At 39.4% G+C, this 27,759-nt stretch overlaps 1 protein-coding gene and 1 non-coding gene across 4 annotated transcripts in view; both read right to left on the bottom strand.

Moving 5' to 3' along the window:
- The window catches only part of CHP1 (calcineurin like EF-hand protein 1), a 57,778-nt gene extending 30,334 nt beyond the window's left edge, over positions 1 to 27,444 (bottom strand). For all 3 annotated transcript variants that reach the window (XM_070797299.1, XM_070797298.1, XM_019968560.2), the window contains exons 1-4: positions 27,128 to 27,444; positions 20,618 to 20,690; positions 10,304 to 10,384; positions 6,241 to 6,368 (exon numbers count right to left, since the gene is read on the bottom strand). In XM_070797299.1, coding sequence (XP_070653400.1) covers positions 6,241 to 6,368; positions 10,304 to 10,384; positions 20,618 to 20,690; positions 27,128 to 27,194 — 349 coding nt within the window. In that variant the 5' untranslated portion in view covers positions 27,195 to 27,444. The remainder of the gene's footprint in view (positions 1 to 6,240; positions 6,369 to 10,303; positions 10,385 to 20,617; positions 20,691 to 27,127) is intronic.
- Positions 543 to 737, bottom strand: LOC139185520 (small nucleolar RNA U89). The gene has a single exon (XR_011569099.1). It is a non-coding gene; the product is annotated as a small nucleolar RNA U89 (small nucleolar RNA).
- Positions 27,445 to 27,759: the final 315 nt, after the last annotated feature.

Here is a 27,759-nt window from a genome sequence, read left to right as displayed (position 1 = left end):
CAGAGCTATCTGAAATGCTGTGTCCCAGGCTACAGTCTTCATTTTGCCTCAAGTAAGACTTGACATAATCCTCTTCCACTTGGGAGTCCTGAAGGTAAAGAACTTGTCTCCAACAGAAAGACCAAGCATTTGGTGGTGTCCTGGCCTCTTTATGGTTCTTTCTCTTTAACATAATAGATAGATCTTTTAGAAACTAGGGTATTTGAGAGAGAGAATTCAGAACAGCAGAAATCACTCAGACAGTGTCATGTTCCTAAAGGGCTACCAAGTGAATAGTGTGGTAACACTGGATGATTTTATAGGCACTGTGAGACATCACACTGAGGACATGACTACCATACAACAGCTGAATGTTGTACTTCTGAGGCTTTCAATCACTTCAAGTATGCTGCTAAGATTTTTGGTTTTCAGTACTGAAAACCAAAAGGTACTGAAGTTACTGAAAATACTAAAAGGCCCATATCTGTTGCTTTATAGTTATCAGGATACACAGATTTATTTTTATTTATTTATTTATTTATTTTTCCCCCCCCCCCCCGGGCTGTCAGATCCAAGGTTGCGCTCACGTGGCTCGTGCCCAGCCCCACGTGTCGGCCTCCCTGCAGGCAGCTGCCGGGAACTGGAGGCAGCAGCGGACGTGGAGGCAAGGCCAGCAGGATACACAGATTTAGATCTGGTCCTTGGAATTCACAATCCAGTAGAGAACAACACACACTATGCACTTTAATACATTCTAAATGCTATCATACATACGAAATACCAGGGAACACAGCACACTGCAGATGTGTCTTTCTGGTTCAAGTAACATTTGAACAAGGTATTGAAAGATAAACAGAAATCTGATAAAGGATGGATTCTAGGAAGAGCTAACACTGAGAGCAAAGGCATGAAAACACGGATGAATATCTACAAGTTTAAACATCACCCCTTGCCTCCACCAAAAGAAAAAAAAAAGAGGGAGGAGGGTGGTGAGTCCACTAAAAGTCCAAGTAAAAATTTTAGAAAAATCCAATTTACTTTTTGTAAGGTACATATAACAATTCTCAAAGGGGGAGTAAACAAGAGAGACTTTCCCTGATGTTTGTCAGTTTTCTTTGATTTGGTTAGTTGAGTGACTATGTTTACCAAATTTGAGATTTATATGATTAGGAAGTTTCTGACTCCCAGGGAAGGGACAAGATCATAAGCATTCCACAATGAATGCGTGTTTAATACAGTATTACCAACTTGAAAAAGAACAAATGTAACGTACATGCATAAGTGTATCACTTTGCCATACACCTGAAACTAACACAACATTGTAAATCAACTATAGTTCAATATGGAATACAAATTTAAACACATGCACACACCCTCTCTTCTGCATATGCTGTTATCATTCTAAAATACCATAAAATGTGCTATTTACTAAGGAATGTTCAGGGTGATTTAGGGATAGAAATCTGCTTGCTATATAACCCATAAATACGCTTCTGAATTTCTTAATTGTGTACTGGAATAAACACATTTCTTTCTGACCAAGTATTTAGAGAAACATGAAAAGCTAATTTTTGAAACCTAGTTGCCATGGACTGAATGTTTCAAATTCTTGTGTTGGAACCATTAACCCCAAGGGGATGTTATTAGAATGTAGAACCTTTGGGAAGTAATTAGGGTTAGACTGGCTCATGAGGGTGGGGCCCTCATGATGAGATTAATGCCCTTATAAAAATAGGAGACAGGAGATCTCTTTATCCCTCTCTTTCTGTCTCCACCTCCCTCCCCATGGGAGAAGACAGCAAGAAGACTGTGAACCAGAAGAGGGGCCCTCACCAAGAACCTGACTGTGTTGGCAACCTAATCTGAGTCCAGTCTCCAGAACTGGGACAACTGTCTGCTTAGGTCACCTAGTCTATGGTATTCTGTTAAAGCAGCTTGAACAGACTAGACAGCAGCAGAGGGGTAACTAGAGAGATCATGTGATACAATCTTCTAGAAAAAACTGCAGTTAACAGTAATTTATTAACTGATTTGTATTCCCGTCAATCAGCTCTGGTCCTGAACCAGTAGAACCAGCATTTTCCCTGAGATAACTAACGGTCAAATGCCAAATGACTGAGCCATTTTGTTAGCTTCTCTCTTTCCTCTCTTCCTGTCCCTTTCCCCCATTTTTGGTCTGTGACTTGGGACTCTCCTGTCTCCAGAAGTGTAGTTTCTCACCTCTAGCCTCAGGGCTTTACATGCCATCTAATGCTGATGGCTCCCAAATGGGCATCTCCAGCTTGGATCCCTCCTCTGAGCTCCTGATGTTGACATCAGAGCAATACAGCACAGTGGTTAAGACTCTGGCTCTGCTGAGTCAGAGTCAGACTGTATCCATCATTTGCTGATGTATCCACTCATTTGCTGACGGACACCTGGATTGCTCTGACCTTTTAGCCATTGTGAATAATGCTGCTCAGTTTCTTTTTGGCTACTCTCCCAAACTCCACTTCACCAATACTCTTCATCATCCAAATAAAATGTCTTCATGCAGACTCATTTCCCGCATTACTCATTATGTGTTATAAAAAACAAATTACTTCAGAGGACAAATAGAATACCAAAATGGAAGCTTATCGACCCCTCCCTTGCTTACCATGCTCTGGAGCATTCTAAGATGGGTTGTACCTTCCACGTAAGACATTATAACCTCACTGACCTGAAGAGAATAATAAGGAACCATTCCTGGAGACAGACAGAATAGCAGCACTATGTGTGCGTGGGCCTGTGCCTACATAGGTACAGCTCAGCCTTGTTAATTGTCCTTGACATTCTTTCACTGTGGCATGAAAAACAGATAGGACAAAGCATACTCTCAGAGTTCCTGACGAGACTGTTCTCTGATGGAAGATGGACTGTAAACAAATTTGCCTTAGTAGCAAATGTGTTGCTAGGTATATGATGTTCAGCTGTTCTCTTCAGTCTACAACAAGAAGCACCTTCTTGCTGCTTCCACAGCTCTGTGGTAAATTCAGAAAAACCAATATATAGACAGAGAAGCAGACATCAAGGACTCCTCCTGTAGCTTTGGTTTCACTGGTCTCCTTACATGAATGTGATCCTAAACCGAATTCTAATTCATGTTCAGCTTTATGTAAAAGTTGATCTGAAAGCCAAGACTAAAGTAATGGTAAAAACTATGCATAACTTGCATTTGTTATTCTACCTCACCCTAAACTGCCATTTCTGTGGCACTCTGGACTTCTCCCTTCCTAACAGAAGCTCATCCACGGCTTAGGGGGCATCCTGTCTGTCGCTGTCTCCCGACTGTCAGATATGGACAGGGAAGCACATAGCCTAAACGCCACTAAAGCCATCATGTGTCCATGAGAAGCCACACTTTGGATGAAGCAGACCCTGAGGATGGCAGAGTAGAGCAGCAGGAAAAACTTGGGTCCTTGACAACACAATCAACCCTGTCACGTGCCCTACTTCACTTGCAAAGTGAGATAATACAGCTCCTTACTGTTGAAGTCAGCTGACTCAGCTGAAGGTATCCTAGCTGATACACTAATACTATTAGTGGATACTAATTAGTGGATACTACTACATCCACTAATGCTACTTGGAGTATTTTCTTTAGGGTCAACGCGAATTAATGAATTTGCTTATCCATTCATTCACTGATGAATACGGGTTGCTTTCTCATTTTAGCTCTTATGAATAACCACAAATGTGGATGTACAAATATCTCTCTGAGCCTCTACATATACCCTTCACTCCAGGCTCTCTGCAGGTAACATCCTGCATAACTATAACATACCATCAAAACCAGGAAACCGACAGTGGTACAACCCAGAGTTTATCCAGGCTTCACCACGTGTACATGTGCATGTGTGTGTGGTTCTATGCAATTCTATCACCTATGTAGTTTCATGTAACCACCACCACAATCAAGATACAGAGCTGCTCTATAGCCAAAGGCTCCAAGTCACATCCTATTATTTAGCATAGAATAAGGAAGTATCACTGCATCACAAAGTTGTTTTAACATTTTGTTAATTGTATTTCAATATAATTGGTTTTCTTTATAATTGTATGTGTTTCATTTTATACTTTCACAAACATTCTGAGATGAGATTGATAGTATTCACCAGACTGCTAAGGGAATTCATGACTTGAAAAAGGTAGAGCCCACGCTGTAATGGGAATTCAGGTAATGGGTTGGTATTACATCTGATAACCTTTAGAGCCTCCTCTCATCCTGGATTAGAAAAGCAAGCATAGTTTTGTAGAGCACAGAATGTCTCTTAACTGTTTTCTCCTTAACCAACTCACTGATCCACAGACACTCCCCTCCCCTCTGCAATCGTTCCAGCTGACAGCACACAGCACGCTTGCAGCCAATGGGTGACTCTGGAGTGTCTACTCCACCTGCTGAGCTGGTTCTTACCAAGAGGCAGGTGTGTCAACTATCCTAGAATTGTGCTATCTGTACTTTTCATAAAGCTGTATAACTTAATAGGAAATGAAATGTGAAAAGAAAGCTATTTTTTCAATGAAAATTAGTCTGACAGCTTTTGAAAGGCTCAAAATCAAGTCACTGAAGAGAGCAAAAAAAAAAAACCAAAAACCCAAACTGTTGTGAAAAGTGTGGCAGGACAAACGTAAGATGAAGGAAGAAATGTAAACACCTGGAAAATTCTATTCTCAGAATGCTTTCCGAGTACCTTTAAGTTCTCTTTCCACTGAAAAGAAACTGCAACCAGAAACCTTAGACCATACATTACAGATAGGTTCTGTGCAAAAAATGTCACACAATTCCCATCAACAGAACTTTATTAAAACAAAACAATATATACTTAAGACTGATTTGCGCTGTTGTATGGCAGAAACCAATAAAACATTGTAAACCAATTATCCTCCAATTAAAAACTAAATAAATAAAAAGAAATAAATAATTCTAAAAAAACAAACCAAAACAACTCTTGGTCCTACATCCAAAGGTTGGCCAATGAATCTGTTTTTAAATATTTTAAAGTAAATTAAAATGTTAAGCCATGTATCCTTTTCTATGATCCCATGTTAAAGCCAACTTTTTCAATTATTGATCAACTCCTGGTCTGACAACACTGAATAAGAAAATAATCTCCTATACTAATGCCAGCATCAGGCAATTTGTACTAAATATACACTAAACCTCATAAAACATTAAGACACAAGGCTTTGTTTCAAACAGTTCTTAGTCTTGAAAGAAGAAAGGGAAATTCACTAATAAACAGAGTATCCAATAAATTTGAGAACAATTCATCAGAATTCTGTTTTCTTCTATATTCAATTTTGTTTGTATTCAAGTTTTTTGCTGTTCACTAAGATATATGATTTTGTAGTGAAGAAGAGCAGTGTTTTATTATTTGGGTTCAAAAACCTTTCTTGTCTTACACAACAATATTTATTTCAGTACTTCTCAAGCTCTACCTGAAATAGAGGCAGAGTGAACTCATACTCCTATGGCAAGGGAGATCTGGGCCAAGGGCTACAAATTAAAACTTTAAGTTTCATGTACCATCTTTCAAATGTATGTAAATTTAGCATTATATCCTATAGTTTATCCATATTTGTTTCAATGTTATAAAGCCTTTTAATTTTTCTTTAAAACATCTAGTAAAAATTTGGTGGGCACCCCAGTAACAGAAGCTTGGGCAAAATCAATTCAATACAATTTCAACTTCAACTTGTGTTAAATGAAAAGAGAAATCAATTTTAATTTCTCGGAGAAGTATTATAAGGGATTAGGCAATATCCTACACAAACCAACAAAGGACAGAGGGAAATCTAAGAAGTATCCAAAGAAAGGAGGCAAGAGGCATGGGGAGAAAAATGAAATCTTTCACTAACCTGGCTGTCCACCCCTCTTAAGTGACATCCCAACATCTGTCAAATTTTAAGGTGGGCTGGATCTTTTTCACTGCTGTCACTCTAGCACTTGATGAAGATGAAGATCTGTCATCAAATCTTTACAACCTTCCTATGTGAAACCACTTAATATCCCATTCTACAGAAAAGGAAACTGCAGCCCAAAGATCTGAAGTAACCTGCCCAAAGTCATAGGGCCAAAAAGTGGCAGTGCTGGGATTCAAATCCAGCCACTTTAGCTCCAGGGTCTGAGCTCTTAACCACTGTGTTCGAATAAATAATTCCTTAGTAAATGAATGAATAAATAAATGATTTGTAAGAAATGAAAAGCAAATATTTTAAGCCAGAAGACTATCTCCTTACAGTGCAGTTTGTTGCTTCGGCTGTTGAGTGGTTCTGGTCCATTCACATCTTTGCTCTTTTCATTATCCTCAATGGGTCGGAAATGAGCCAAGGTTCTCATGAATCCCCGGAAGTTTACCTGGTCCTCTCTGATCAAGAAAGATAACAAAAAGAACATGTCAATCAAGGTGATTATTTCTTATTAATTTAATATATTAACAGTTATAGCTAGAGTGGCCTGAAGGTCCATTTAATGAAGTCTCTTTCCATATGCATGGTACTTTAGCGTTCATAAAATATTTTCAGCTAAGTCTTGCCACAGCCCTTTGAGGTAGGTATTATTATTCTTACTTTATAAATGATTAACCAGACTTAGAAAGGTAACAGGACTTACCAGAGTCAGTTACCTATTAAATTTACTTATATTTCTTTCCCCAAAGAGGACTATAAGTAGCAGCTGGGCTGTGCTATCAAACAAGCCAACACTTGAACTCACTGCTTCAGGCTCTGAAGTGAACAGCAAGTTAGCCATTTCATCCAAGTGTCTCCCTATCCACCTCGCATATCTTCCCTGCAGTCACATATACCTAGTGATATTTTAAAGTTAAGGCATATTATGCAACAACTGCTTTTGAAATAAAATTGTCACAGAATCAGTAAGTACATTTTGAAAATTCGATAAAAAGTAGAAAAATACCACTTCTAGTTCTACCAATCAGTTAGAATCATTGTTAATATATCTTCCAGTAATTCTTCTGTGCTTTTTGGAGAATTGTGAACATACTGCATATGTAATTTTGTAGCTTGCTTTTTAAAAACTTTTAGGCATGTCTCTAACCAATATAAACACTTCAAAACATTTTAACCATCTGCATAATTGTGTGGCTGTATCATGATTTTATTATTCCCTCATAGTTGGATAGATATTTTCCTCATAGTGCTTTGAAAGACCTCTTTATGTATAAAGCTTTTTGGGTACTGAAGATTAGAGAAAATCTTTTTATTGTGCCACAGTTAATCAGCAAACTTATAAGAAACAATTCTAAAACTTGAATGAATAAAGAATGCTTTTTAATATTGAAAAAGAATGTCCCATGTGAATAGTTATTTATCTAAGGCAGTCATGGAGAGAACAGATTGCCTGGTTCCTGTGGCTACCTAAAAATAAATCCTAGTCTTTGTTTGTCCCCATTGAATAAATGTTGTATATCGGGTCTCAAGCACGAGCAGACATACAGATCAGACACCTTCTAAAGGTAGAGTTCAAATGCTAGGTCATGAACCCTCTGTACTCAAAAGAATGACCTTTCATTACCTCTAAAAAATATGAATAAGAGTTGAGGAATCATGGAATGTGTAATAAGACCGGAGTCATATGCCAGAATAGGTAAATATATATCACTGACATAGTATCTCTGAGTAAAAGGAAACTAAATACCAATGTCCTACTTTCAAATCTCATTCTATTAAAAAAAAAACAAACAGAGACTTTCCTGGTGATCCAGTGCTTAAGAAACCACCTGCCAATGCAGGGGACACAGGTTCAATCCCAGGAGGATGCCACATGCCGCAGGGCAACTTAGCCCATACTTTAGAGCCCATGCTCTGCAATTACTGAGCCCACGTGCTGCAACTACTGAGGTTCTTAAGCCCTAGAGCCCATGCTCCCCAACAAAAGAAATCACCACAGTGAGAAGCCCGTGTGCCACAACTAAAGACTAGCCCCCGTTTGCCACAACTAGAGAAAGACCGAGTGCAGCAACAAAGACTCAGTGCAGTGAAAAATAAATAAATGAAATAAAAAAACAAAACCAAATTGAACCTGCATACGACCTAGAAGTCAAATATCTATTTGTGACAGAGCAAGAAGCAGAGGGGGGCTTGCCTCGCAGTGTAGCTCAGTGTCACCCTCAGCCTCCTCATACATACCTCGAATACATCCGCACTCACTGTGTCCTTAACAAGAGATCAATTAATAAGATGACAGGCACCACTACAGTCACAACAAAGGTGGTCTGGCCTTTATAAAACAGCTTTCCACAGCTGCTTTGTCAAATGATCAATGTGACTAGGCAACACTAAAAAAAAAAGGTTGGCAAAATGACTCTACAGGATTTACTTTGCACTGCAAAAGGTTTGGAAACAAAACACAGCAGTGAAAGTCATCCCTGGACACAGTTCAATTCTCTGCAAGGGCTAAACAAAAGAAGTTTAAAAAAGACAAGAATTCAGCACTAAAACCACAACTGAAACAAACAGGGCGCTTCAGGGAGACAAAAAATCAGAAAATGAGGAAGAACAGACGATCACTCATGGTCAACATGAACCTGAGAAGTGCAGGTCTCGGTCTCACTGAGTGCTGTCTTCACAGGAATTGGCTGCTAGTCTTCTCTGTGACTCAGGTTTACTGAGGGACCAACTTCTCAACTTGCAAATTCCTTTGCTTTCAATTCAGAGTTCTACAATTTCCTCTCCACTTATTTTACCTGAGTGTTTTCACTGACACTTTAAGAACTGGCAACCATGTAACATTTTAAAAGTCCTCTGGGTCATATAAACAAGTCACAAGGAACCAGGAAGAGATTGTTAAAGAGATTGTTACTTAAAACAAGATTATATGATAAGCTTTATTCAGCAAAAGGTACCTAATCGATTCAGTAAATATTGACTCAGTACTTTGAAGGCAGTATATTAGGTTAAGTAAAGCATATCAAATGCCTAGTTTTAATTACACAAAGCTAAATCTGTTTGACAAAGTGTGTGTGTGGTAGGGGAACTATATCTTTAGCCAGTGTCAGAAAAGAAAAGTAATGTTCTGGATTAAAGGAGGCTAAGAATATATGACAACAACTGAGCCAGACTGGATCCTATAGTGGAGGAAGGAGATTGTTGGATAAACTGAGAAAACTGGAATATCAATAATATATTAGAATAAAATACACTATAGGGGAAGTGGATGAAGGTGGTCAAAAGGTATCAGATTCTAATTATAAGATAAATATATTCTGAGGGTGAAAATATATACCCTAGTGATTATAGATAACAACACTGAATTGTATCTTTGAAAGCTGCTGAGAGATCTTAAAAGCTCTTATTACAAGAAAAATAACTATATGTGATGATGAATGTGTTCATTAATATTATTATGGTTATCATTTTTCAATATATACATATATAAAATCACTATGTTGTACACCTTAAATTTATACAACGTTACATGTCAGTCACATTTCAATAAAGCTGGAAGAAACATATTTTATATTATTATAGCACTTGACACGACTGAGCGACTTCACTTTCACTTTTCACTTTCACGCATTGGAGAAGGAAATGGCAACCCACTCCAGTGTTCTTGCCTGGAAAATACCAGGGACGGGGGAGCCTGGTGGGCTGCCGTCTATGGGGTCGAACAGAGTCGGACACGACTGAAGCGACTTAGCAGCAGCAGCACTTGATAGGTATGGTTAAGTATAAATTATACAATAGATGCCAGACTTCTTATGAAAAAGAATATATAGTACAATAATTTTAAAATACTGATTTACACATTTTGGATATATTGGGGTTAAATAAAATATATATTGCCAAAGTTAATTTAGCTTGTTTATCCAAAATTAATTTAACTTGTTTATTTTTACTTTTTAAAATGTGACTACTAGAAAATTTGTAGTAACTATGTATGTGGCTTGAATGATGTTTTTATTGGCTAGGACTGAGACAGAGAGCACTCACAAATGAGGCAAAATATTAACAATACAACAACAGATGCATCTGGATAAAAGACATAAAAGTGTCTGTCATACTATTTGCAAATTCTGCAACTTTTCTATAAATTTGAAATTATCTCTATAGTTTTTTAAATGTTTAGTTTTACATCAAAGATAAAGAGAGATTAAAGACAGAACTGTGAAAATGGGCTAACATACGTATTTGAAGTTTAAAACAGGGAGAGGGTAGAGATATTGTAGATATGATTGAGTTAGGAATGTCCAATAGGAGGAAGATCATGGTCTGAGATGACCCAACCAATATCAATACTCCAGATTAGCCTCCAAAAGGAAGTCCAGCACCTGCAAGGACTCACCCCTCTGGAAAGAAGGCGTTGATGATCCGGTCCCCCAATGGGTTGATGGCAAGTTCTGGAATCCGCTGAAAGTCTTCCCGGCTGCCAAGAGAATCACCTTGGGTTAGAGACCATTGGCCCTTGCATGAACTCCTTCTGTCATGCAAGAGTACAACCGAGCAAGAATATTACCTCCTGGAATTTACTTCTGTGGCAAATTATACCAAATAACTGCAAAGAATAGCACTTTAATAGCTGCCAAGTGTTTCTTGCACCAGCTCAGGAGTGGAAGAAGCCAGATTTGACTATGTCACATTCCAATGAATTCAGCACACAGGTTATGTCAGTAACGAGCAAATACTAAGCTGTCCTTGTAAATGATTCTTTGAACATGACCATTTTGCACTTAGTTATTAAGTTTGTAGAATGAACAGCAACTGCAAAGTATCAAACACCAAAGAGCTGGAACATGGGAGGAAAAATTCAGAGGGGCCTCCGTACCCTTGGTAAGAAGATATACAGCACTTAAGAAATGCAAGGAATTCTTAGATGATATTTACATCTTGGACTTCCCTGGTGGCTCAGACGGTAAAGCGTTCTCAGTACAGAACAAAATGTGATAACTGATTCCATGCTTCCTTGCTCTGATTGGACTTTTCTCCAGTGCCTTCTACAGACTAGAGCTAGAGAAGTATTTAACCCTTGAACATGGCAAGAGCAGTCATCCTCTACAACTTAAAGTCTGTTAAAGTGAGTATTGTTAATTTCCATTCACCCTATACACATCATGTGCTACTCTGTCAATACACTTTATCTCATTTTTTCATGTCAACACTTTATCTGTACCCTTTCAAAGCTGAGGAAGTTGTGAATCAGTGACACAAAGTAACCTGTCCAGTGCTACAAAGGTAAAAAGTAGAAGAACTGCAATTTAAAACTAAGTCTGGGACTAAATAACAACTCTAAGTCAAAACATATGCTGTTTTTCCTAAAAAGCCTACACTTCTTTCCCATATTAAATAAACTTTTTGAAAGAAAGGTGCTCTCCCCAAAAATGTTTAGGAACAATTTTCTTAAAAAAAAAAAAAAAATTCCTGGGTTGATATCCTATGCCAGAAATATAAAGCTATCTACAACAGAGACAATATATCTATAAAATATCAATGTCATGAAGGACAGAGAAAGGCAGAGGCTTGTTTGAGATCAAAGAGAACTGACTCAAGAGACATACAACAGAACTCAATGCATGATCCTAGACTAGGGAAAAAAAAACAACTTGTGAAGGACATTACTGAGTCAATAGATCAATGTGGAATATGGGCCATATAGAACACAGAATTTTATACAATGCATAGAAAATGCTAAATTTCTTGATTTTGCTATGAGAATCTCCTAGTTATAGGGAATACACACTAAAGTATGTGGCAAAGTGTTAACAACTGGTAAATCTGGGTACTGGTTATATGAAGTTCTTGGCATTATTTTTGTAACTTTTCTGTAGGTTTGCAATTATTTCCAGATAAGAAGCGGGTAAAAAGGATCTAAACTCAAAAAGATGACTCCCGCTTTCAAGACATTTACTAACAGAAGAGATAAAACATTCCTCTACATTCTCTGTACAAGATGCTAACAAAATGTTCATATTTTACCCAGGTGCCTTCAGCTCTCTCTCTCTGATCCTCTTGTGGTTTAACATTTACAGGGTGCTTAATTAAGTAATTAAACAACACCACATCTGGTGGCGACAAAGGTAAGAAATGACCTAGGGGACTAAGCGCAAAGCTCTGGTATAATAACTCTGGATTCTAATCTTCCATCATTCAAAGTAATAATTTTTACATCAATAAATGAACTAGAAGAAGACATTCATAAGATAACTGGGTTGCTTAAAATTATTAAAGAAAATTATGGAGGTCGTGATTATATAATTCAACAAACATGTACTAAGCTCTTATTACATAATATGTTCTGTAATACAAAGTCCACACTATCAACACAATGTAAGCTCCTCTTGTTTGACAGTGGTTAAGAAACAATAACTACTTCCTTTTAAAAGAAGATTAAGGCTAATGTGAATTGCAAGGCCACATACCTCAGTTTAATGTCTAACTGCTGCTGCTAAGTCGCTTCAGTCATGTCCGACTCTGTGAGACCCCATAGATGGCAAGCTTAAGTAATTGTCTAACAAGCTTAAGTAATTTTAGTTGCAAAAAGACAGTTTAAAATACCAGGTCTAGTGTCAAGTGGTGAGTTCACAATCTAGCCTAACTCTGTCAGTCTCCATGAGGAATCTAGTCGTGGATTTCCAACATCAGTAAAGTTCTAAACCCTGTCTTTTGACATTTTTTAACTCTACTCTTAGAATTTAGATTGTATATACAATGACGTCTCTAAGATCAAGGGGAATACTGTTGAAAATATCAATACAAAAATAAGAGTATTAAGAAACAGTTTATAAACTATTAAACAATATACAGTTTATTATTGTTGACTGTTCTTGATAAAACGATCTTGGTTTTCTGTTTTATAATAGAATTTTTCATATAAAGTGCCAAAGTTCTAAATCCAGTCTTTGCTACTTATTTTAGTATTCTAGGGCCAGTCACTTATTTGCAAAGCTGCATCTGACTTTTGGTTGAGAAAGTGATCACACACACGTTACCTCCTCTCATTCTCTAAACCCCTCTGAAATGTCAGTAAAATTTTACACATGGGAATACAGCCATGACATAAACAATCAGGGTGGGAGGAATATGTTAGTAGACAAGGAATTCTGACAAATTCTGGAAGTTAGAAAACAGACACAAATGTAGTGATAAGTCAAAGTAGAAGGGTTGATAGCCATTCTGCCCTGCAGCCTCAGCAAGGCACCACACTCAGAATTGCCAGGCGAGGGAAGTATTAACAGCATTCAGGGAAATTAATTACCAGAACTTTTAAAGAATGGGCCAGCTGCCCACTGCTGCCAGCACCCATCCCAGGAACATAAAACCATTTGTCCCCAGGATAAAAATGGGGAGCTGCTACGGAAAGAAACTGGAAGAGCCACCTGGGCAGGGTTTTGGCCAAGTATGGGAGGCTGGCTCCCCAGGACCACAGTCCTTTCATTGGGGGAAGAGAACTGCAAATCTGTCCCCTTGCTCCCTAACCACACGCCCTAAAGAAAGGTCTACCAACTTACTGGTCCTGCTCAGAGTATAGACGGCTTGTCGTCAGTCCTTCCATCCAGGGAAAGCCCTGTGAGAAACCAACCACAAACAAACCTATGCCCATTTTCTACATTACCCCATCCAGGCTTTTTCATAAATAGGAATGGACAATTAAGGCTCACCAGCATTTTGGAAAAATCAATAACATAAAAGAGTAAGATCAAGATGAAAAGCGTGTGTGTATGCTCAGTTGTGTTTGACTCTTTGCAACTCCATGGACTGTAGCCTGCCAGGCTCCTCTGTCTATGAGATTTTCTAGGCAAGAATACTGGAGTGGGTTGCCATTTCCTCCTCCAGGGGATCCTCCCCATCCCAGGATTGAACATGCGTCTCCTGCATTGGCAGGCAGATTCTTTACCACTGAGTACCTGGGAAGCCCCAAGATGAATAGATGTAATGATAATTCAGGGAACAAAAGAGAGTTTGAAATATTCTAATAAGTAACCCAATAGACATTTGATAAGTTTTGGCAACTATAAAACAAATATAAGCTACTATGATAGAGCAGAGGTCAGAGAACAAGAAAGTTTCTTGGAAATTAAAAATGTGATTGTAGCCAAGTTCATCAAAAGGTCTATAACATAAATTTGAGGATATCCTCCAGAAAGCAAAGGAAAAAAACCAGTCAGAAAACATGAGAAAACTGAGTCATGATGGTCCAATAGCCAACTAATAAAGGCATAAAAATCAATAAGAAAGAAGAGGGGGAGGAAATAAATAACAGAAGAAAACTTTCCATTCAAAGGGGTATTTTTAGATTGAGAAAGTTCAAGCAATGAATAATGAAAAATAACCCACAAAAAGATATAATTTTGTGAAATTTCAGAACATCAGGAAGATATATTTGAAGCTTTCAAGAGAGTAAAAAAAAAAAAGATTACCTACTGTAATAAAAAAAATGAGAATTAGATTGGCATCATGGTTCTCATCTGTGAAACTCCATTATGGAATGACTGAGAGCACTCTGTACAAAGCAAGAGCTTATCCAGGATACTGAAATCATCTATCCTCTGGATAAAGTCAAACAAGAAAATGAATCTCAAAGGCACTCAGTTTTTAAGCAGATAAATGGCTACCACTTAGGACACAATCTCTTAAAAATTACAGGTAATCTTTTTAAAAGTGATATATAACAACACGGCCAACTAGTAGTTTCAGTAATAACTTCCTTGCAGAGTTTAACTGGTCTGTACTGCTCCCTAGAGTCAATTTAACCTGCATGACTTAATACCCAGGAATATTTTTCATCATGGTATTACATCAAAGAAAATATCTGATGAAGATCCAATGTTAAACTTGCTCAATGCACAGGATATTTTTAAAGTAAACTTTTAAAGAGGTATAACATACATACAGGGACGAGTACAAATCACAAGCATTCAGTATGATGACGTTTCACCAGTGCAGATTATAACCAGCACCCAAATCAAGGATTCAATCACAATCAGGACCCAGATATTGTCCTTCCTTCCTTCATGCTCCCTTTGTGTCTATCTGCTCCCCAACCCAAAGGGTAGTCATTATCCTGACATCTAACCCCACAGATTAGATCAGTACCAAGGATATTTAAACAAAAGATATCTTCTTTGTATTCAGAAAATGGCCAGGCTCTCACCTTGACCTGTCCTACAAAGGACCATTTCAGGGCATCTTATGGATCCAGTTGCCTTTTCAAAGGTCACTTCCACTTTTTCAAGGATATTTAAACAAAAGAAGCCTTCTTTGTATTCAGATAATGACCAGGCTCTCAGCTTGACCTGACCTACAAAGGACCATTTCAGGGCACCTTGTAAGACCCAGTTGCCTTTTCAAAGACCAATTTCAATGGCAGAGATAGAAATATTTCACTCAAAATAATGACACCTGAAGAAAGTAAGATTTGTGAAGTTACAGTACATGAAATATCAATCTGAAGATTACCAATCATTTTAACTTAATACCTATGGGTAGGCCATGGATGTAGTATTTTATAAAACATACTTTGGAGTTGAACCTTTGAAAGCACTTTGCTGAAGCTCCATTTCTAACCAAAGCCTTCCATAGTTTCTGCTTCATGTTCCCACAGACTGACACTTTTAAAAAAGGAGTACAGAATGTCTTGGACAGTACACTATAGTCTCTCACTCTGGAGAATTTGGCTTCAAGCCCCAGACATAGAGCATCTTGGGAGAAGAAAGTGAAGAAAATATGGAAGAAAAAAATTTCTCCTAATAACTTTCTTAGGAAAGTGGGACCTGTTACAGGTTAACAAAAGACTGGAGGTAACTTGTATTCAGCTGAGTACCCTGATGGGTTATTGAAAGGTCAAGACAGAACTTGAGCTGAGTCTGGCACTAAAGGCAGTAAAGGAGGCAGCTACATCACTCTATTACCATAAAAGAATCTGGAAAAAAAAAAAGAATTTTGAGTTTACCAGGTATTCTCTAAGGCTAGAATGAGAGAAAGGGGAAGACAATCTAACAAGATGGCCAGAGGCTGAGATGGCCATTGTCAGGAGGCACAGCCAGTGTGAAATTCCTGACAATGGGCGGGTACAACAAAATGATTTACATACTTAGTTGCCCCTTGAACATGGTTCCATCTCTGTGCGGATTTTTTCAATAGTAAGTATCATAGTATTACAGGTCCGTCATTGGATGCCTCTGTGGATGTGGAACTGCGTACACGAAGGGCAGACTACAAGTTATTCTCAGATTTGACTGTGCAGAGGGCCACCATCTCTAACTCTGCCTTGTTCAAGGGTTGACTGAAACATGCCAGTTGTCTACCATGTAGTACAACAGGGTAATTTTCTCTTGCACTCAAGGTGGCTTGGGGTTTTCCCCACATTTTGATCCACATCCATGACAGAGATCAAAGCACAGAATTTAGACCAAGCACTTTGTAAAGCTGAACACAAAAAAGTCAGCTAGATCTAGGTAACCACGAAATAAAAAATTACCCCATCACTTCCTACCAGCTTTTCCTCTACCAAGAATTTGTAGAAACCAGAAGAGAAACAGTGTCTACTGCATTACAGGTATTTAATAGATAGGCATCAAATGAGTGAGTCAGTTCACTGGCTTTTCAGAGAGTGTGAAATTACATTTTAGGGGCTGAGCAAATATTGCCTACATTTTAAGGAGCAGGTAACACTAGCTGACACGTGAAAAGTTTTACCTTTTCTGAGGAAAAACAGCTCCTTTTACAAAAGATGTTCCATTTTTTTCCCAGCAAACCATGAAAGTGATTAAAATATACACATTTATAAATAACTACTTTCTAGAAAAAAGAAAAGGACACAAAACTAATGTGAATTCTATATCTTCACTTAATGGTTAAATCTTAATTTATGAGAAAGACATAATCCCAAACTCTAGTAAATTATTCAAGTATTTGGGCTTACGGAAATATAGATATTCTAATCTGATTTATTTTTCAAGTACAAATATATATAGTCTCTTCAGCAAATGTTGCTGGAACAGCTAGATATCCACAGGTCAAAAAATAAAGTTTGACTCTTATATTTCTTTCTATTGCTACACACACAACACTGCTTTGTTGTTGTGTCTTGTGTTGTTGTTTTTTTTTTTTGCCACACTGCACAGCGTGTGTGATCTAGTTCGACCACCAGGGACTGAACCTACATCCCCTGCAGTGGAAGCAAGGAGTCTTAACCACAGGACTGCCAGGGAAGCCCCGCCCCCACCCCGCCCTCTTTCTTTTTTTCCATTTTGTATAAATATACCAAAAAATTCTGTGTGTATATACACATAAGAAACTCAAAAATGAGGGAATTCCTTGGTGGTCCAGTGGTTAAGACTTGGCCCTTTCACTGCCAGGGCCCAGGTCCAAATCCTGGTAGGGGAACTCAGATTTCACAATCCGCAGGGTGTGATGAAGAATGAATCAAAGACCTAAATATAAAAGCTAAAATCATAAAACTCTTTAGAAGAAAACATAGGGGCAATCTTCATGACCGTGGACTTGGCAATGGTTTCACAGAATCAACATGAAAAGCATGCACACCAAAAGAAGTTAGGTAAGCTGGACTTCAAAGCTTAAAGCTATGTGCTTCAAAAAACACTAGAAAGAGAGTGAAAAGACAATTCAGAGAATAAGAAAAAATATCTGCAGATCGTGTCTGGTATCTCAGATATAAAAAGAACTCTTAACAACAAAAAAGACAAACTCCAATTGAAAAACAGGCAAAGGACTTGAATATGCATTTCCCCAAAGAAGACATACAAATGGTCAAGCAGCACAAAGATGCTCAACATCATTAGCCACTAGGGAAGTGCAATCAAAACCAAAATGGTCTACCACTCACATCTACTAAAATTAAAAGAGAGACGATAAATGCTAATGAGCAAAGTCTACAAACAATAAATGCTGGACAGGGTGTGGAGAAAAGGGGACCCTCTTGCATTGCTGGTGGGAATGTAAATTGATACAGCCACTATGAAAGATGGTATGGAGATTCCTTAAAAAGCTAGGAATAAAACCACCATACGACCCAGCAATCCCACTCCTAGGCATATGACCTGAGGAAACCAAAATTGAAAAACCACATGTACCCCGATGTTCATTGCAGCACTATTTACAATAGCTAGAACATGGAAGCAACTTAGATGTCCATCAACAGAAGAATGGATAAAGAAGCTGTGGTATGTATATACAATGGGATATTACTCAGCCATAAAAAGGAACACATTTGAGTCAGTTCTAATGAGGTGGACAAACATAGAGCCTATTTTACAGAGTGAAGTAAGTCAGGAAGAGAAATATAAATATCTTATACTAACACATATATATGGAATCTAGAAAGGTGGTACCAATGAATTTATTTTCAGGGCAGTAATGGAGAAAGAGACATAGAGAATAGACTTATAGACACGGGGAGAGGGGAGAAGAGGGTGAGATGCATGGAGAGAGTAACATCGAAACTTACACTACCATATGTAAAATAGATAGACAATGGGAACTTGCTGTATGACTAAGGGAACTCAAACAGAAGCTCTGTGACAATCTAGAAGGGTGGGGTGGGGAGGGAGATGGGAAGGAGGTTGGGGAGGGAGGGGACATGGGTGTACCTATGGCTGATTCTTATTGATGTATGACAGAAAACCACAAAATTCTATAAAGCAAATATCCTTCAATTTAAAAAATAAATTAAAAAAAAGTGCTGATGAGGAGAAATTTGAACTTGCGTTTCATTGTTGGTGGGAATGTAAAATAGTACAGAGCTGTGGAAAATAGTTTGGTGGGTCTGCAATAAATTAAGCATAAAATTATCATAGGACCCATAATTCTACTCTTAGGTATATGCTCAAGTACATATGCTTAAGTTTATATCCTTAAAACATAAGTCCACACAAAAATGTTCATAATAGGCAAAAGATGTTAACAGCTCAAATCCCCACCAAATGATGAATGAACAAACAAAATATAGTCTATGCATACAGTGGAATACTGTTGTTGCTGTTTAGTTGCTAAGTCCTGTCCAATTCTTTTGTGATCTCATGGACTGTAACCCACCTGGCTCCTCTGTCCATGGGATTTCCCAGGCAAGAATAGCAGTGGGCTTGTCATTTCCTTCTCTAGGGGATCTTCTCCACCCAGGGATCAAATCCAAATTTCCTGCATTGGCAGTTGGATTCTTTACTACTGAGTCACCAGAGAAGCCCAAAAGGGAATGTTACTCAGCCGTAAAAAGGAAAGAAGTACTGATACACACCATGAAAGAACTTTGAAAACACCATGTAAAATGAGTTAGTGAACAAAAGAGCGAGTGAACAAAAGGCCACACACTGTATGATTCCACTTGTATGAAATGTCCATAGAAAGAGGAATGGGAAGTGACTACTCAATGAGCATGAGGTTTCCATCTGAGCTGATGAAAATGTTCTAGAACTAGACTGTGGTAACACGTGAACGTATTAAACTGTGTTATGAATGTGTTTAATGCCACTAAAAAGCACACTTTTTAATGGTAAATTTTATGTAATGTGTCTTTTGCCTCAAAAGTAAAATTAAATTAAAAAGACAAAGTACAAGTGTGGTCTTTGCATATGATAGGTACTCCATATCGTTGACTTTAATGACTGGACAGCATGATCTTGGTCAACTCCAGCTTCCAGCGAAACCAGACATGGCTCTAAACAAACACGGCCCTATAGATTTCTAAGCTGTTCTGCCTGAGGATTATACACAAAGGCTTAGCAACTATATTCTTTCCCCTTTTATGCTAACCCCACACCTGTGCTAGAAGCCTACATTATTTCTTGCCATCCACCAGAAAGGCAAACAGCTTTGTTCTATCAGTCAATCAAAGCTGAGAAATAATAGTAACAAGAGTTAGGTGTTACTTAAGAATTAGGTTGGGAGGTGGTGCTCAGGAGATATTTCATTTGACTATGACAAGACATTTTCAAATATAAAATGATAGAGCTTCACAGTAAATCTGAAGTCATATACTTACTCTAGACCAGTTTCTCAACGTTGGCACTACTGACATTTAGGAAGGATTGTCCTGTGCATTGTAGGATGGTCAGCCACATTCCTGGCCTTGACCCGCTAGACATCAGTAGCATTCCCCAGCTGTGACAATCCAAAATGTCTCCAGGTATTTGGCCACTCGGGAAAATAGCCCTTAGTTGAGAAACACTGCTCTAGATAAATATACTGACCACCTTATCTAACATTAATACATATAAACTGATGTACCCTAGGGATTGGGTTGAGTTGAGAAATTAGAGAAAAGAGGACAAAGCAACTTAGACCACCTTGGCTTGCTATGGATCAGTCTCCTGAAAGCTACCATGTTTGGGGAAGGGCTGTGGGAAAATCCAAGCAGAGAGAGCTGAAATTCCCGAAGGTACATTTCCAGGACCAGATCAGATCAGATCAGATCAGTCGCTCAGTCGTGTCCGAGTAATGGCCAATCAAACTAAGGGGAGCAGGGGGTAAAGCAGCGAGCACCTAGTGATAAATGTAAATCCATTGTTCTGTTTAAGTCCCTTGTGGATCAATAACACTTAAAGATGCGTGAAGAAATGGTCCCTGCTCTCTGCCTGCCAGATGTAAGCTCTCTGGATAAAAGCAGCTATTCAGCCACTAGCAGGAAATAAAGAAAGGAAATGCCTACCTGAGAGTCCCATTCTCTCCTTTGTCCAGGCTGGTGAACCGGCTGTAGAGGCGGGTGATCTGACTGTGAGAAACTGAAGAACACAGAATTAGTTGCAGTTAGAGAAGTTGTCCTCTGGTCAAATTCAACCTGAATGTGAGTGGCCCTTTGGAAACCAGCTGCCTTTCTGGTCCCAGCTCACCATTAAATGCTTCAAAGTCAGTAAAGTGGTGCGATGTCTCAACTAACTCACCTCTAGTGTGTCAAAACAGAAAGAATGAAAGGAGTTAGAAAATAAATCAAGAGTAAACAAAATTGACTCTCAAGAGTGAAGTCTAGGGTTAATTAAGACTCTGTGTTAAATGTCAGTTGGTTAAGATTTAACAAAACAAAGCTAAATTTAGTTTAAAAGGAAAGTGTGAAACTTTCACCTTTCAGTACCCTGACTTAGAAGCTATGAAAATTCCAGCTTTGATCAAAAACACATCCCTATTAATCAGTTTGGTGTTTCAGACTTGTGCAGTTGGGTAGGTAACATGTGCTGAATTAAGGACTAGGGCATGTGAAACAGACAGTATTTTTAAAATCTAGTTTACTTTTCCTCAAGCATCAGTGACTTTTATCTTTTCCCTCAGGGCTGATCTTTGGGTAAAAAATCACTACAGCCTTGGGTCAGCCTCTTTCTCTGCAACTGCATGAGCTCCACTGAGTTCCCAGTAAAGGAATGGGTTCCAAGAAAGAAGATTAGGCAATCTGTAAAACGGTTGTGCTATCTTCAGATGACATCTACAAGGAAGTTACTTTGTTCCTCATTTTGCACTAACTCAGGTACAAGCTGACAATTAAAATGAGGGACTAACCACAGGTAGACAATGAAACTTTGAAAATGCAAAAAAGGAATTCCTGGGAAATAGTTTAATCTCGGGGTAGACTGGAGATAGGAGGGAAAAAAATAGTTATCAAAGGAGAAAAGACAACAGCCAAAAAGGGTGTGACAAGTGTGGACTTTGTCCTAGGCTGTACCTTCAGGGGTAAAGGGGTGGCTCAGGGAGTTCTGATAGTTGTCCTCCTCCCCCAGCTCATGCAACAAAAACCCACTCGCAGTTTTGGGAACAATGGGACAAAATTAACACAGGCACACGCAGGAGAAACAGGAAGTGAGTGGCCCAAAGCTAGTATGAGAGGACACCCCGGGCCAAGCAGTAAATTCTTCAGCCTCAGGTTTCAAGCCAGCCTGGGCTCTGTTCTGTGCTAGCTCTCAAGGAGAGCAGGGAGCAGAAGAAGAGGCAGAACCACCCCTGCCAGGGCAGAGCCAGCAGGAGCCCAGACACTGAGGAAGCCGGTGGGGACCTTTCTGCCCGATAGGCAGGTGTGCGCAGCTCAGTAAACACTCCTCTGAGAGTCAGGCTGACAGTCTGATTCCAAACATGGCACCACAGCTCACGAATGAGGGCTGAGTGAATGGGGTTGTGCAGTGAACTAACTCAGTCCAGGAGAGAAAAGTGCTTGGCCAAGGTCTGGCACCTGGTAAGCATGCCAGGTTAGCTATTATCATCATTATCCTTATACTGTGAGCCTGCAGGTACAATTTTACTGCTGTACTAATTAGTCTCCACCTTTCTCTTGATTCTGCCAGCCACAACTGTCTTCTTCAGGAACCTGAACAGGCTATGGCCTCAGGCCTCAAATGTTGCTCTAGAACTAAAGTTTTTTTTTAGTTTTCACAAAATAAGTTGGTTCAAGAATGACTAACTTTCTCAAAAGACTTTTTGAAAAGACAAAATTTGTTTACAATATCAATGCCACTGTTTTCATGTCTTCATATATTACCTAATATGTCACTTGTGCACTTTACATAGTTATAATAGCTTATTTTTCATTTATTAATTCATAATTTTTCTATATTGCTTTGGAGTGCTTTTTAAAAACTTCATAATATTTAGCCCATGGGGTCAGTTTTTAATACTTACAGTATTATACTTCAGGTTACTTTTCTTAAACAATGATCACATTCAAGTTGTATTTCTTTTTATACTAGGTTGTTTTTTTTAGTTTGAGAAAACAATCTATCCACATGGTAAAAATAGTACAAAAAGTGTACATAATGAAAAGTCTCCCCAGCACCCGAATTCCTCAGTCTTCCTAGCCAGAGTCAAACTTTGTTAGGTGTGATAATAGTATTGTGGTTATGCAGGAAACAAATCCCTGTCCTCAGGAATATATGCTTAAAGCTTAAGGGGTGAAAAGTTTTGACTATCTGCAACTTTAAAATGGTTCATCAAAAAGAATATATATATATATATATACACACACACACACACACATATACAAATAGACAAATATAGCAAAATGTTAACAACCGTTGAATTAAAATGTTGAATTATATGGATGTTCATTATACTATTTTAACTTTTCTGTATGTTTGAAATTTTTCATCATAAAAAGGTGGGGGGGTAGGGTGGGGGAGGTACATTGTTTTGCAAATCACTTAATCCAAAATCAGCTGAAGATGTTAGTAATATGTGCAATGCTCTTTCAGTAGGAGCTGGAGACAGCAGGATCTTCTGCAGTGGCAGAACCCTCAGGCACCATGGCAAGGCAGCTGAGGGCCATGAATGTGTCCTGTGTCATGAGGCAGGAACAGCCTTCAGTTGAACTTCCACTTACATTCTAGCTCAGGAAATTATTCTCAAGCAGTTGCCTTTGCCAGGCTTGTGCTCTTTGTTACAATTACAGAGAAATCCACACTAATGCCATCATCACTACACCCCTTCAAACAAATAGAACTTCACTGGCCTGTAGAACTTACTTCCCAAACCTGTTCAGCACCTTTGCCATATCACGTGACACATACCAGAAGACAGAGACTAAAAATAAATCAATTGGAATTTATCACTACTCAGCTGGTGTGAATTGTTCCTCAAGGATTATGTGGCTATTTTCTGTTGTAAAGGTTTTAAGTCATTCACACCCAGGTTATTGCCATATAGTTAAGTGAACTAAGGGTGGAGATTTCAGAAACTCCCAAGACATTCTGACCTTTCCCCTACTGACAGCTTTTACTCAAATGATTTTAACTTATGGAAATGCTGAAGTGTGAAAGAAGATAACAGAACTAAGACAATATAGCAAATGTTTTATGCCAACTCGTGTCTTTAGACAGTATTTTTTTTTTAACTCTTGGATATATCAGGATTTCTACTCCTTCCAAAGTTTTATTTCTTCAAGTTGGGAAAACGTGATTCCTAGTCCAATGTCTCCGGAAAACAGAAAAAGTGCAAAATACTGTCACCTCTCCAGTTATATACTAGACGTGGTTTTTATAACTAGCATATGGTAATGGTGTTTTCACGATAAGATGATTGTTATCTATAGATCAAAATGAAAATAGCTAACACCTGGTGCTTATTACATACCCAGACACTATTCTACATAGTTTACATAATTTTTCTCATTTAATCCTCACTAGGAATTCAAAAAGTTGTACTATTTTTATTTTCATTTACAGATGATGAAACTAAAGGTGTACAAGGAATTCTTACTTAGAAGTACTTTTCTAAACACTTAAGAGATTACATTTCAAATACTGGATAAACTAGTCATACATGAACTCTAACCAATTTAGACTTACAAATAACAAAGCTTTCATACTGCATATAAAGTCAATTTTACTTATTTATGGTACGTTTTCTTCTGGCAAAGGGAGTAGTGAAATGTCTTGTACTTGTTCTTAACTTGAAGTGTTTCAGAATGACAGTTCCCCAAACTCTTTATAGAACAAGAAGCAGAGGAAAACAGGGCGAATTTCATCACTCTACACCACCCTCAGGTGTTTGCTGTTTTTATTCTTCTAAACCTTTTGCATCATGCTAAAACTATTGCTTTAAAAATCAATTCGGCTGATGGGCACTAACTGGAGAAACTGACAGCTCAATTCCCACAGCAGAATGACAGCGTAGCAGGTCAGGGGAGATGCCTGGAAGCCACTCAAAATGCTCTAGCTTAATTTATCCAAATCTAATCAATTGATGCATATATCATGGCCCAATTCCTCCTCAAGGCCAGTTCACAATGACTGTTCCCTGAGTTCTGGAAGGGGTGCTACATAATTTCAGGTATCTTATGTTTGATGCTTGGCACCCCACTCCAGTACTCTTGCCTGGAAAATCCCATGGATGGAGGAGCCTGGTAGGCTGCAGTCCATGGGGTCGCTAAGAGTCGGACATGACTGAGCGACTTCACTTTCACTTTTCCCTTTCATGCACTGGAGAAGGAAATGGCAACCTACTCCAGTGTTCTTGCCTGGAGAATCCCAGGGGCAGGAGAGCCTGGTGGACTGACGTCTATGGGGTCACACAGAGTGGGACATGACTGAAGTGACTTAGCAGCAGCAGCATGTTTGATGCTAATCCTAACTCTTGTGGGCATCTTTTGTCACTACCTATTTTAAATACCCAGTATTGTACTGAGAATGCTGCTGCTGCTAAGTTGCTTCAGTCGTGTCCGACTCTGTGCGACCCCATAGATGGCAGCCCATCAGGCTCCTCTGTCCCTGGGAATCTCCAGGCAAGAATACTGGAGTGGGTTGCCATTTCCTTCTCCAATGCATGCATGCATGCTAAGTTGCTTCAGTTGTGTCCGACTCTGTGCAACCCTATGGACAGCAGCCCTCCAAGCTCCTCTGTCCACAGGATTCTCAAGGCAAGAAAACTGGAGTGGGTTGCCATTTCCTTCTCCCCGTACTGAGTATAGACGCTGCAAAAATTCAATAAGTACTTGTTTCATTACACTTTCTGGCTCAATATGTACATTTGTCCTGGTGCGGCTGAGACTCTCCCTCAGGCTGGATTCTCTTTTCGGCAACTAGGAAAATAGCTCTGCAGGAGTACTCCATTCTCACAGTCACACAGTGAAAAAACCTAGAGTCCCAAGGCAATCAAGGCCACTTTCATTTGGTGAAACATAATAAAACAAGAATGGGATTACTGCTCCCTTCCTCTTGAGGGAAAAACAGCTTTTTCCCACCAGCACTCTGGTTTATACTCCCTCATTATGTGACTCTTTATTTTAAGAAAGAATGCTTTAATTCTGGTGTCACCTTAGACCTAAAGTAGTTCTTATGTTTACAAGTGTGGCCAGAGGTCATAGCCACAAGATGTAATAAAATGCTTGCTGAATCCAAACCATCTATGTTTCTACTCTTGGAATCAGAGTAAGTAATAAAATGACCACAAGGTCAAGTGGCTAAACAAGTACTGCACATTATAAACATCTACCTACTTTCTTGTCTTCATTCAAAATCATAAAAAGGACTCATTGGTAGGTGGTGAGCTCCTTAAAATCTTTATAGAGAAGCTTAATGACTAAGTTAGGAGATGCTGAAAACAGTAAACCAATATGACAAGGGATGAGGCTAAATAACATCCCTTCCAACTTGAAGATTCTAGAAAGCTGGGCTATCAGAAAGCATGGGCTATCACAAAGTATTTATTTAATTGGTCTCAGGCCACCCTTGCCTGAGTGATTCTGAGGTTCCCCCAGCATTCAATATTTTCTGCAAATGAATCACTGAGTTACTTTGTGGCCATCTCATTATCAAAAACAGAAATTATGAAGACTCAGAGCCCAGATGCTTACATAACTCATGTAAAATACAAGAGTCATAATGGATTACTGAGAAATATTGTATCCATTATCAAGGGCTACACAAATGTACCATGGTGTTTTACAGGGCTTCTGAATTCACAAAACCCTGTTGCCTCTTTCAGATTCAGAGGAAGAGATTAGACCACAGAAATCAGTTCCTCTACAAATTCACTGAGATTTTTGGAGCACATCCAATTTCCATGGCGACTGCATGAAATACACCAGCATAGTAGAAATCAATATATCTGAAATTAGGACAGCTAGCATCCTCAGTGTAAATAAAAAACTGGTAGTCACAATATCTGCACTTTTTCTCCACAAGCTCAGAATGAAAGAAGTCTCATACTCTCAGACTCCTGACTCTTTACGGTGTTCCATCACCAGGTCACGTCTTCAAAAACCTTACTACACGATCTCACTTTCTAGATTTATTTTTCCAGTTGCGGCAAGAATTTGTCTGATTTCCCACAGTTGTCAGTGGTTTTAAGTCCTTGTCTAGAAACGTCACAGGAAAGAAGACAATGTTTTCTACAAGACCTATCCAGAGTTCCTGAATTTAAGTTTGGTACGAGGAAAGACAAAGGAAAAGAGTTCGGGGACTTTCAAGAGCAGGGGAAGGAGAAAAGAGCGGGATCAGTGATTTACGGGTGATCGCGACCCCTGTCTTTGATGAGAAGGGGAGCCGCACAAGAGCCAGAGTCCTACCGCGGGTAGCCTTAGCTGTAAGAACAGGTCCTCCATCATCCCCGAAGCTCCAGCGCTGGAGGATGCCTAGGAACCCCCAAACTCTCAGCACCCCAGCTCCAGATCTCAGCGACAGTCGCCCTCGGTCGTGAGGCCAGCCAGAGGCGCCCGGCCGCGTTCCCAACCCCTACCCGAACTCACAGCCAGTTTCCTTCTTGATCTCCTCGAGCTCTTCGTCCCGCAGTAACGTGGAGGCCCGGGACCCCATCACCAAGCCGGGAGCTCCGCTGGGAGCAGGGGCGCCTGAAGCGACAGAGGCGGTAAGAGGGAGGGACGAAGGGGAGGAAGGGCCGGGGTCAAAGAAGGGAGAAGGCAGTATTTCTACTGCGGACTGGGAAGGGAACCCAGGGGTGGTGCGCGGCGATAGGCAGGCCGGAGGCCCAGCCAATTGGGAGTGAGGCTGCGCTCAGCGCTGGAGCCGACGTCGACGTTCCTAGCTCCAGCCCCGAATGAATTAGCCCAGCGCCGGGCCGGGTCTAACTAAAAACAGACCACGCCCCCGGAACCATGATGCCACCGGTCTTAAAGGGGCAATGCCACACTGTGCCTAGCGCCCGCAACTAAAAGGGCAACGCCGTTGACCCACTGTTTTACAACACACTGACCTGTGGCAGTCAGTGTAGCCAACCTGTTTCTCACAGAACTCTAACACTAGAAATCCCACCCTACAGTTAGTATGGATTGCGAAGAGAAACAAAAAACAGAGCGGCAAAACGTGGCTCGGTTGAACGCTAGGGTGTGTCTCCTGGGAACTGCATGCTGGGAGTTGCATT

This window comes from Bos indicus, chromosome 10, assembly GCF_029378745.1.
Source record: "Bos indicus isolate NIAB-ARS_2022 breed Sahiwal x Tharparkar chromosome 10, NIAB-ARS_B.indTharparkar_mat_pri_1.0, whole genome shotgun sequence".
Classification (NCBI taxonomy): Eukaryota; Metazoa; Chordata; class Mammalia; order Artiodactyla; family Bovidae; genus Bos; species Bos indicus.
This window is presented reverse-complemented; position numbering and strand designations above follow the sequence as displayed.